The sequence below is a fragment of the Oncorhynchus nerka genome, linkage group LG22 (genome assembly GCF_034236695.1).
Source record: "Oncorhynchus nerka isolate Pitt River linkage group LG22, Oner_Uvic_2.0, whole genome shotgun sequence".
Taxonomy (NCBI): Eukaryota; Metazoa; Chordata; class Actinopteri; order Salmoniformes; family Salmonidae; genus Oncorhynchus; species Oncorhynchus nerka.
In genome coordinates this window covers 21678850-21690916 of record NC_088417.1, presented here as the reverse complement: position 1 = coordinate 21690916, position 12067 = coordinate 21678850, and the positions used below count along the sequence as shown (strand labels likewise).

At 45.2% G+C, this 12067-nt stretch overlaps 1 protein-coding gene across 2 annotated transcripts in view; it reads left to right on the top strand.

The window, feature by feature from the left end:
• The window catches only part of LOC115104505 (trichohyalin-like), a 173689-nt gene extending 163209 nt beyond the window's left edge, over positions 1-10480 (top strand). For both annotated transcript variants that reach the window (XM_065007062.1, XM_065007064.1), the window contains one exon: positions 9675-10480. In XM_065007062.1, the coding sequence (XP_064863134.1) occupies positions 9675-10142 (468 nt within the window). In that variant the 3' untranslated portion in view covers positions 10143-10480. The remainder of the gene's footprint in view (positions 1-9674) is intronic.
• The last annotated feature ends 1587 nt before the right edge of the window (positions 10481-12067 follow it).

The following is a 12067-nucleotide window of genomic DNA, read 5'->3' as shown; positions in this document are numbered from 1 at the left end:
GGGTCTCAGACACCTCATTGTGTGTGTTTAATAGCCTGGGTCTCAGACACCTCATTGTGTGTGTTTAATAGCCTGGGTCTCAGACACCTCATTGTGTGTGTTTAATAGCCTGGGTCTCAGACACCTCATTGTGTGTGGTTTTGTGTTTAATAGCCTGGGTCTCAGACACCTCATTGTGTGTGGTTGTGTGTTTAATAGCCTGGGTCTCAGACACCTCATTGTGTGTGTTTAATAGCCTGAGTCTCAGACACCTCATTGTGTGTGTTTAATAGCCTGGGTCTCAGACATCTCATTGTGTGTGGTTTTGTGTTTAATAGCCTGGGTCTCAGACACCTCATTGTGTGTGGTTGTGTGTTTAATAGCCTGGGTCTCAGACACCTCATTGTGTGTGTTTAATAGCCTGAGTCTCAGACACCTCATTGTGTGTGTTTAATAGCCTGGGTCTCAGACACCTCATTGTGTGTGGTTGTGTGTTTAATAGCCTGTGTCTCAGACACCTCATTGTGTGTGTTTAATAGCCTGGGTCTCAGACACCTCATTGTGTGTGGTTGTGTGTTTAATAGCCTGGGTCTCAGACACCTCATTGTGTGTGTTTAATAGCCTGGGTCTCAGACACCTCATTGTGTGTGTTTAATAGCCTGGGTCTCAGACACCTCATTGTGTGTGTGTTTAATAGCCTGGGTCTCAGACACCTCATTGTGTGTGTTTAATAGCCTGGGTCTCAGACATCTCATTGTGTGTGGTTTTGTGTTTAATAGCCTGGGTCTCAGACACCTCATTGTGTGTGTTTAATAGCCTGAGTCTCGGACACCTCATTGTGTGTGTTTAATAGCCTGGGTCTCAGACATCTCATTGTGTGTGGTTTTGTGTTTAATAGCCTGGGTCTCAGACACCTCATTGTGTGTGTTTAATAGCCTGGGTCTCAGACACCTCATTGTGTGTGTTTAATAGCCTGGGTCTCAGACACCTCATTGTGTGTGGTTGTGTGTTTAATAGCCTGAGTCTCAGACACCTCATTGTGTGTGTTTAATAGCCTGGGTCTGAGACACCTCATTGTGTGTGTTTAATAGCCTGGGTCTCAGACACCTCATTGTGTGTGATTTTGTGTTTAATAGCCTGGGTCTGAGACACCTCATTATGTGTGTTTAATAGCCTGGGTCTCAGACACCTCATTGTGTGTGTTTAATAGCCTGGGTCTCAGACACCTCATTGTGTGTGGTTTTGTGTTTAATAGCCTGGGTCTGAGACACCTCATTGTGTGTGTTTAATAGCCTGAGTCCGAGACACCTCATTGTGTGTGTTTAATAGCCTGAGTCTCGGACACCTCATTGTGTGTGGTTTTGTGTTTAATAGCCTGGGTCTCAGACACCTCATTGTGTGTGTTTAATAGCCTGGGTCTCAGACATCTCATTGTGTGTGGTTTTGTGTTTAATAGCCTGGGTCTCAGACACCTCATTGTGTGTGTTTAATAGCCTGTGTCTGAGACACCTCATTGTGTGTGGTTTTGTGTTTAATAGCCTGGGTCTCAGACACCTCATTGTGTGTGTTTAATAGCCTGGGTCTCAGACACCTCATTGTGTGTGGTTTTGTGTTTAATAGCCTGGGTCTCAGACACCTCATTGTGTGTGTTTAATAGCCTGGGTCTCAGACACCTCATTGTGTGTGTTTAATAGCCTGGGTCTCAGACACCTCATTGTGTGTGGTTTTGTGTTTAATAGCCTGGGTCTCAGACACCTCATTGTGTGTGTTTAATAGCCTGGGTCTCAGACACCTCATTGTGTGTGTTTAATAGCCTGGGTCTCAGACACCTCATTGTGTGTGTTTAATAGCCTGGGTCTCAGACACCTCATTGTGTGTGTTTAATAGCCTGGGTCTGAGACACCTCATTGTGTGTGTTTAATAGCCTGGGTCTCAGACACCTCATTGTGTGTGTTTAATAGCCTGGGTCTGAGACACCTCATTGTGTGTGTTTAATAGCCTGGGTCTCAGACATTGTGTGTGTTTAATAGCCTGGGTCTCACCTCAGACACCTCATTGTGTGTGTTTAATAGCCTGGGTCTCAGACACCTCATTGTGTGTGTTTAATAGCCTGGGTCTGAGACACCTCATTGTGTGTGTTTAATAGCCTGGGTCTCAGACACCTCATTGTGTGTGTTTAATAGCCTGAGTCTCAGACACCTCATTGTGTGTGGTTGTGTGTTTAATAGCCTGGGTCTCAGACACCTCATTGTGTGTGTTTAATAGCCTGGGTCTCAGACACCTCATTTTGTGTGTTTAATAGCCTGGGTCTCAGACACCTCATTGTGTGTGTTTAATAGCCTGGGTCTGAGACACCTCATTGTGTGTGTTTAATAGCCTGGGTCTCAGACACCTCATTGTGTGTGTTTAATAGCCTGAGTCTCAGACACCTCATTGTGTGTGGTTGTGTGTTTAATAGCCTGGGTCTAAGACACCTCATTGTGTGTGTTTAATAGCCTGGGTCTCGGACACCTCATTGTGTGTGGTTTTGTGTTTAATAGCCTGGGTCTCAGACACCTCATTGTGTGTGTTTAATAGCCTGGGTCTCAGACATCTCATTGTGTGTGGTTTTGTGTTTAATAGCCTGGGTCTCAGACACCTCATTGTGTGTGTTTAATAGCCTGTGTCTGAGACACCTCATTGTGTGTGTTTAATAGCCTGGGTCTCAGACACCTCATTGTGTGTGATTTTGTGTTTAATAGCCTGGGTCTGAGACACCTCATTATGTGTGTTTAATAGCCTGGGTCTCAGACACCTCATTGTGTGTGTTTAATAGCCTGGGTCTCAGACACCTCATTGTGTGTGGTTTTGTGTTTAATAGCCTGGGTCTGAGACACCTCATTGTGTGTGTTTAATAGCCTGGGTCTCAGACATCTCATTGTGTGTGGTTTTGTGTTTAATAGCCTGGGTCTCAGACACCTCATTGTGTGTGTTTAATAGCCTGTGTCTGAGACACCTCATTGTGTGTGGTTTTGTGTTTAATAGCCTGGGTCTCAGACACCTCATTGTGTGTGTTTAATAGCCTGGGTCTCAGACACCTCATTGTGTGTGGTTTTGTGTTTAATAGCCTGGGTCTCAGACACCTCATTGTGTGTGTTTAATAGCCTGGGTCTCAGACACCTCATTGTGTGTGTTTAATAGCCTGGGTCTCAGACACCTCATTGTGTGTGGTTTTGTGTTTAATAGCCTGGGTCTCAGACACCTCATTGTGTGTGTTTAATAGCCTGGGTCTCAGACACCTCATTGTGTGTGTTTAATAGCCTGGGTCTCAGACACCTCATTGTGTGTGTTTAATAGCCTGGGTCTCAGACACCTCATTGTGTGTGTTTAATAGCCTGGGTCTGAGACACCTCATTGTGTGTGTTTAATAGCCTGGGTCTCAGACACCTCATTGTGTGTGTTTAATAGCCTGGGTCTGAGACACCTCATTGTGTGTGTTTAATAGCCTGGGTCTCAGACACCTCATTGTGTGTGTTTAATAGCCTGGGTCTCAGACACCTCATTGTGTGTGTTTAATAGCCTGGGTCTGAGACACCTCATTGTGTGTGTTTAATAGCCTGGGTCTCAGACACCTCATTGTGTGTGTTTAATAGCCTGAGTCTCAGACACCTCATTGTGTGTGGTTGTGTGTTTAATAGCCTGGGTCTCAGACACCTCATTGTGTGTGTTTAATAGCCTGGGTCTCAGACACCTCATTGTGTGTGTTTAATAGCCTGGGTCTCAGACACCTCATTGTGTGTGTTTAATAGCCTGGGTCTGAGACACCTCATTGTGTGTGTTTAATAGCCTGGGTCTCAGACATCTCATTGTGTGTGTTTAATAGCCTGAGTCTCAGACACCTCATTGTGTGTGGTTGTGTGTTTAATAGCCTGGGTCTGAGACACCTCATTGTGTGTGTTTAATAGCCTGGGTCTCAGACACCTCATTGTGTGTGTTTAATAGCCTGGGTCTCAGACACCTCATTGTGTGTGTTTAATAGCCTGGGTCTCGGACACCTCATTGTGTGTGGTTTTGTGTTTAATAGCCTGGGTCTCAGACACCTCATTGTGTGTGTTTAATAGCCTGGGTCTCAGACATCTCATTGTGTGTGGTTTTGTGTTTAATAGCCTGGGTCTCAGACACCTCATTGTGTGTGTTTAATAGCCTGTGTCTGAGACACCTTATTGTGTGTGTTTAATAGCCTGGGTCTGAGACACCTCATTGTGTGTGTTTAATAGCCTGTGTCTGAGACACCTCATTGTGTGTGTTTAATAGCCTGGGTCTGAGACACCTCATTGTGTGTGTTTAATAGCCTGGGTCTCGGACACCTCATTGTGTGTGGTTTTGTGTTTAATAGCCTGGGTCTCAGACACCTCATTGTGTGTGTTTAATAGCCTGGGTCTCAGACATCTCATTGTGTCTGGTTTTGTGTTTAATAGCCTGGGTCTCAGACACCTCATTGTGTCTGGTTTTGTGTTTAATAGCCTGTGTCTGAGACACCTCATTGTGTCTGGTTTTGTGTTTAATAGCCTGGGTCTGAGACACCTCATTGTGTGTGGTTTTGTGTTTAATAGCCTGGGTCTCAGACACCTCATTGTGTGTATCTTGTGTTTAATAGCCTGGGTCTCAGACACCTCATTGTGTGTGTCTTGTGTTTAATAGCCTGGGTCTCAGACACCTCATTGTGTGTGTCTTGTGTTTAATAGCCTGGGTCTCAGACACCTCATTGTGTGTGTCTTGTGTTTAATAGCCTGGGTCTCAGACACCTCTTAATCTGCTGTGTGAATCATTACACATATCGATCCAGCCGTCCGCTCCTACACAGAACACTTAATGAGGACGCCAACACACACCTAGACAGACAGGCAACCTCCCACTCAATTTCACCAGCCCGCCATCTGCCACACACACGCCTATCCATGTCCTTGTCAAACGACTAATGAAATGTCTTACTTCATTCTGCAGCTAGAGAACTCCAGATGAAGCTCAATTATAGCTGTCTAATCTCCATAGAATAACACATGTTTCATTTCCATAGATTAGTGGCTCAGAATAATAGCTAATCTCCTTTCTTCATTTGGATATTGAATGTGTTGTTATTGCTTCTGCTAAGAGTAGTAGACAGCCTTCACACTGGTCACCAGTGGGTTTTAGCCTATGATCAGCTAAACCAATCACACACGCACACACACTCCACCCACCTAGACGGAACCAGTTCAGGGTTAGAGACTCGTGCAGGGATTTTTAATTAGCAAACGTCTCGTCTTTGTAAACATGATGGAAAATGAAACATGTCCCGAAGAATGTTAGAGTTAATTAGTTAATTTAGATCATACTGTGTTTTCACAGACACATAACTGTGGTTTGATTTGGGCTGGGCGGGGGAGGTGACATTTTCACAAGAAGGTATTACTGGATTTAAACTGTGGGTTGGAGATTTGGCTGAGGTTTTGGACAAGGCAGGGGATATGGCATTTTGCAGGGCTACAGATAAAGTTGGTCTTAGATTCTACTGGATCTGTGGATATACAGGATAGGTGGAAAGAGTTTACACCTTATTTCTTCAAACTATTCAAGCTGTTTCAGATCGGAGGAATCATCAAGAGGTGAGAGAAGGAAGGGAGTAAGATTTCAGTTTCAGTTCAAAGACACACATTAATAGAAAGATTGGAAGCCCCACATCTGATAGACATATTTCCTAATAATCCCAATACTGCCGCCTGTCTGTCTTTTCTGTGAACGAGGGATGGGATAGAGGGATAGGGGAGGAGAGATGTCTAGAACAGTGGTTTTCAACCGGTGTGCCGCGTCACACTGCTGTGCCTTTAGAAACTCTCAGGGGTGCCTCGTCACACTGGTATGCCTTGAGAAACTCTCAGGGGTGCCTCATCACACTGCTGTGCCTTTAGAAACTCTCAGGGGTGCCTCATCACACTGGTGTGCCTTTAGAAACTCTCAGGGGTGCCTCGTCACACTGGTGTGCCTTTAGAAACTCTCAGGGGTACCTCGTCACACTGGTGTGCCTTTAGAAACTCTCAGGGGTGCCTCGTCACACTGGCGTGCCTTTAGAAACTCTCAGGGGTGCCTCATCACACTGGTGTGCCTTTAGAAACTCTCAGGGGTGCCTCATCACACTGCTGTGCAATGAGAAACTCTCAGGGGTGCCGCGTCACACTGGTGTGCCTTGAGAAACTCTCAGGGGTGCCTCATCACACTGGTGTGCCTTGAGAAACTCTCAGGGGTGCCTCATCACACTGGTGTGCCTTTAGAAACTCTCAGGGGTGCCTCGTCACACTGCTGTGCCTTGAGAAACTCTCAGGGGTGCCGCGTCACACTAGTGTGCCTTTAGAAACTCTCAGGGGTGCCTCATCACACTGGTGTGCCTTTAGAAACTCTCAGGGGTGCCTCATCACACTGGTGTGCCTTTAGAAACTCTCAGGGGTGCCTCATCACACTGGTGTGCCTTTAGAAATCACACTGTCACACTGTGCCTTTAGAAACTCTCAGGGGTGCCTCGTCACACTGGTGTGCCTTTAGAAACTCTCAGGGGTGCCTCGTCACACTGGTGTGCCTTTAGAAACTCTCAGGGGTGCCTCATCACACTGGTGTGCCTTTAGAAACTCTCAGGGGGGTGCCTCACTGGTGTCTTTAGAAACACTGGTGTGCCTTTAGAAACTCTCAGGGGTGCCTCATCACACTGGTGTGCCTTTAGAAACTCTCAGGGGTGCCTCATCACACTGGTGTGCCTTTAGAAACTCTCAGGGGTGCCTCATCACACTGGTGTGCCTTTAGAAACTCTCAGGGGTGCCTCATCACACTGGTGTGCCTTTAGAAACTCTCAGGGGTGCCTCGTCACACTGGTGTGCCTTTAGAAACTCTCAGGGGAAACTCATCACACTGGTGTGTGCCTCAGGGGTGCCTCGTCACACTGGTGTGCCTTTAGAAACTCTCAGGGGTGCCTCGTCACACTGGTGTGCCTTTAGAAACTCCCAGGGGTGCCTCATCACACTGCTGTGCAATGAGAAACTCTCAGGGGTGCCTCATCACACTGCTGTGCAATGAGAAACTCTCAGGGGTGCCTCATCACACTACTGTGCAATGAGAAACTCTCCAAGGGTGCCTCATCACACTGCTGTGCAATGAGAAACTCTCAGGGGTGCCTTGTCACACTGGTGTGCCTTTAGAAACTCCCAGGGGTGCCTCATCACACTGCTGTGCAATGAGAAACTCTCAGGGGTGCCTCATCACACTGCTGTGCCTTGAGAAACTCTCAGGGGTGCCGCGTCACACTGGTGTGCCTTTAGAAACTCTCAGGGGTGCCTCATCACACTGGTGTGCCTTTTAGAAACTCTCAGGGGTGCCTCATCACACTGGTGTGCCTTTAGAAACTCTCAGGGGTGCCTCATCACACTGGTGTGCTTTTAGAAACTCTCAGGGGTGCCTCGTCACACTGGTGTGCCTTTAGAAACTCTCAGGGGTGCCTCGTCACACTGGTGTGCCTTTATAAACTCTCAGGGGTGCCTCGTCACACTGGTGTGCCTTTAGAAACTCTCAGGGGTGCCGCAAAACTTTACCTAATCTTTTTTTTAACTCACTTGTAAACGTGACAAAATGAACATGGGATTTTGGCTTAGGAGCACCTGTGGTGCTGGCACCAGAGATGGGCAGCATTTCTGTTGATGTATTTGAAATATGTATTTCAATTACTTCTGAGTATTTTGTAACAAGATGCTTTTGAGAGCTGTAATTTGTATTTTCAAAATATAAAATACATTTCTATACCATTTCGGCCCCCTTTCACCCTGCATCAGAAGTCCAAGGGCACTATTGTGTGAAAAGAGCATAGCCGGTTAGGAGAATTAGGTTAAGCTGTATCCCATCTAGACATGACCCCATAACAAGGCCAAAAATAATACCCAGTGTGCTTTGCAGTTCATTTTCACACAAACATTTAAATGTTGGTCATTTAGCAGACACTCTTATCCAGAGTGACTTAATTAAGGTAGTCAACTAAGGTAGTTAAACAATAACATACAGTATCACAGTCATAGCAAGTAAAAAGGTTCTGTAAATGTTGCTGAGAATGTTGTTGCTGTTTGGGCCAGATACTTGCAAAAAAAAACATGTTTTTTTTATTGAACTAGGCAAGTCAGTTAAGAACAAATGATTATTTACAATGACGGCCTACACCGTCCAAACCCATTTTGAAATGCAGAAAACCTTTACAAACCGCTGGTCTCTAGACCTTTACTATTTTACCGGAGCTAGGCCTACATGGTTTTCTTTCTATTGGATATTTACGGGACGCTCTTAAAGGGGTACACACAAATGAACCGTCTTGAGTAAGGAACTATGAAAATAGTTCAAATAAACCTATTTAAATTCATTTAATCGATTCATTTTTTTGGGTCACAGGAAATTGATGATTTGCAGTATGGATCAGATGAGATGGAGGTCATTACCACTAAATGCATTATTAGGAAAAGTTTAGGTGTGCCACAGAATGTTTTATCCCATCAAAAAGGTTAGGAACCACTGGCTAGATTACAGAGATGTAATGGAAATGTTACTGTGTGAGTCAGACCTAGGTTCAAATACTATTTCAAATAAGTCTTTGAAAATCATTTCAAATAATAGGCTATTTATCTGAAATGCTTTGAAAATACTTTAAAATACTTCCAATTGAAGTAGTTAATTCGGACCACATTAGCTGAAAATGCTCAAATGCACAGAAAATAATTATTTAAATAACAAATATTCAAATACAAGAGCAACTTACAATTAGTGCATGCATAATGGTGAAAGAATCCTTAATGGTGAAAAAGCCACATACGTTTGCGAAATTACAACAACAATTGTTTGTTGCTGCAAAGAATGAACACTATTGTTTCAGCCTCTGATGTCATTGCCCACGCAACAGTTGTGCACAATGTGTACTGCAGTGTTTTTTTTACTGGGTTGTTGGGTTGTGCAACACTCCTCACCTCTGCTTTGTCAACCAAACAAAACCGATAACAACGGCCGTAGGGCGAGTACTTGGGGGGGTTATTCAGATACTCTTTGAATAGGAAGTGTGTCTGTGTGTGTGTGTGTGTGACATCGCTCTTTAACCTTAGCTTCTATACCGACACACACTCACTCTTACGTACACATGTCTGAGGAACAGATGGGGAAGAGTGTCACTGTCACTACAGACTCTCTCTGTCCATATGTATGTTTTTCATCTCTGTCTGCTTACCGTACAGCTCAAAATAACCAGGAATCAGCCAGCTCCTCTCTCTCTCTCTGATCACTGTGTCATTGCAGATCTCACACATTGACATGCATCTTACCTACCAAAACACACCTTAAACTTGCCAGTTATGTACAAAAAATGATCTAAAGTTTTGGATATGATTGTTTTTGGAGCCCAGTTCCATTCTGACCATGCCTGATGAGTTTTGTGTTGACAGTGTGTAGGGTCGTAAACCCATTTCTCTCATCTCTGACTGTCTCTGTTGTTTACTGGTTACATCTACACCATGATGACAGCTCTCAGGAACATTTAACAGCGTTCCTCTCTCTCAAACTCTCTCACTCTCTCTCTCAAACTCTCTCAAACTCTCTCAAACTCTCTTTCTCAAACTGTATCTCTCTATCTCTGTCTCTCAAACTCTCTCTCTCTCTCTTTCCCCTAGCTGAGTGCTCTGGGAGGAGAGAACGATAGATTGCGTCTGCAGCTGGAGGAGGAGAGAGCAGAGCGCAGACGAGTGATACCGCCAACCAACCACCGGAGGGGTACCTCCCTCCTTCCCCTCTCCCTCACCCACGGGTCTTCCTCCTCCCTTCGCTCCCTCTCCCCCTCTCTGGATAGAGACACAGGATACCCTCCCCCTGCCTCCCACCTTTCCCCCTTCCCTTTTCACCACCCCCCCAACCCCAGTCCCAGGCCAGGGGAGAAGGACAGTGCCCTGACCCGAGCAGAGTTGAGCGTGGCTGGGCTGCGGGAGCCAGGCGAGGCCCAGGCTGTTAATGAGGCCTACTGTGTGAGGAGGGTGGGAGAACTATCAGTACAGTTGCAGGACAGAGAGCTCTACTGGTCAGGTAGGATCAACCACCTCGCTACAGAGATACGACAGACCAAGGACGCTTCGCCCCTCACCTGACCTCCCGCTGACCTCTAAACCCTGTTCCCTGACCTCTAATGCCTGACATCTCTTCCTTGTTTGGCTGTTGTTTTGGATGGGTTCAGTTATGAAGCCATATCATTGTCTCTGATCACTGTATGACTGTGTACCATGTGCTGAAAATGTTGACATTTACATCTATTTTGAGTTTGCGCGTCATTTGTGGTTAGTGTGAGTGTGTGTGCATGTTCCTGCACTCGTATAGTGCCTTGTAACATGGAGACTATTGTAGTAATATTGATAGTTATTGTTGTCTCTCTGAGTTCCAGTTTGATAATAAATCCACATTTTTAAAAAAATCCTGTTTTATGTTTAAAGTTGTCACTGAAAGCCAGATAGTTGTCACTGAAAGCCAGATAGTTGTCACTGAAAGCCAGATAGTTGTCACTGAAAGCCAGGTAGTTGTCACTGAAGGCCAGATAGTTGTCACTGAAGGCCAGATAGTTGTCACTGAAAGCCAGGATAGTTGTCACTGAAAGCCAGATAGTTGTCACTGAAAGCCAGGTAGTTGTCACTGAAGGCCAGATAGTTGTCACTGAAAGCCAGGTAGTTGTCACTGAAAGCCAGATAGTTGTCACTGAAAGCCAGATAGTTATCACTGACAGCCAGGTAGTTGTCACTGAAGGCCAGATAGTTGTCACTGAAAGCCAGGTAGTTGTCACTGAAAGCCAGATAGTTGTCACTGTAGGCCAGATAGTTGTCACTGTAGGCCAGATAGTTGTCACTGTAGGCCAGATAGTTGTCACTGTAGGCCAGATAGTTGTCACTGTAGGCCAGATAGTTGTCACTGAAGGTCAGATAGTTGTCACTGTAGGCCAGATAGTTGTCACTGAAGGTCAGATAGTTGTCACTGAAGGCCAGATAGTTGTCACTGAAGGCCAGATAGTTGTCACTGTAGGCCAGATAGTTGTCACTGTAGGCCAGATAGTTGTCACTGTAGGCCAGATAGTTGTCACTGAAGGACAGATAGTTGTCGCTGTAGGCCAGATAGTTGAGACTGTAGGCCAGATAGTTGTGACATGGAAGCCAGTGTTGGCTAAACAAGACCTACATGTGACAGAAAGGGAGGGAGGGATTAACTGTGGGATTCACTGTGATAATGATAATGGCTGAACACATAACATGATCTTTCCTCAGACCTCTCTCTTTCCCACTGTCTATTCAAAGAGAAACATTGAGGCGTGCAGCCACAGACTCTTTCCTTCTCTCTCTCTCTCAATTCAATTCAATCCAAGGGGCTTTATTGGCATGAGAAACATATGTTTACATTGCCAAAGCAAGTGAAATAGATAATAAATAAAAGTGGAATAAACAATCAAAAATTAGCAGTAAACATTACCCTATCTCTGTCTCTCTCTCTCTTTCTTTCTCTCTCAGGATTCTACATTTTAATGAGGCAGAGCTTGGCTTGTTAGTGGTATCGCTGTCACAGTCAAAAATACACCGCTTTTATGCACCAACACACACACACACACACACACGCACATGCTCTCATACACATATAGACTCTCACACACCAGAGCACAGTCATTAAAAGTGAAACCACAGGCCTTTAAAGGACCCCCAGGCCCAAAATAAGGCAGCTGCGCGACGGTGAAAAGAGTCCCCTGGAAACAACGATGGGAATGATCATTTGTTGTTGTTGAAAAACCAGTGAGGTTTTACAGAGGTTAAGCTTGTCTTTGATCTGTTTTTAACTGGCTTTAGCTCTGTGGAGGGATTATTCAGACATCTTCACACACTTACAGTAGACACAGGCTCTGACATGTATGTTCTACACAGGAAGCTCATTTGACAAAGAGTTTCTTCTCTCATGCCCTATCTTCCCACCCTTAGTTTACTAAATGAATATGTCTAGTTACGACTGGCTGACAGTGTGTGTTTCACTTATACATGTGTGTGTA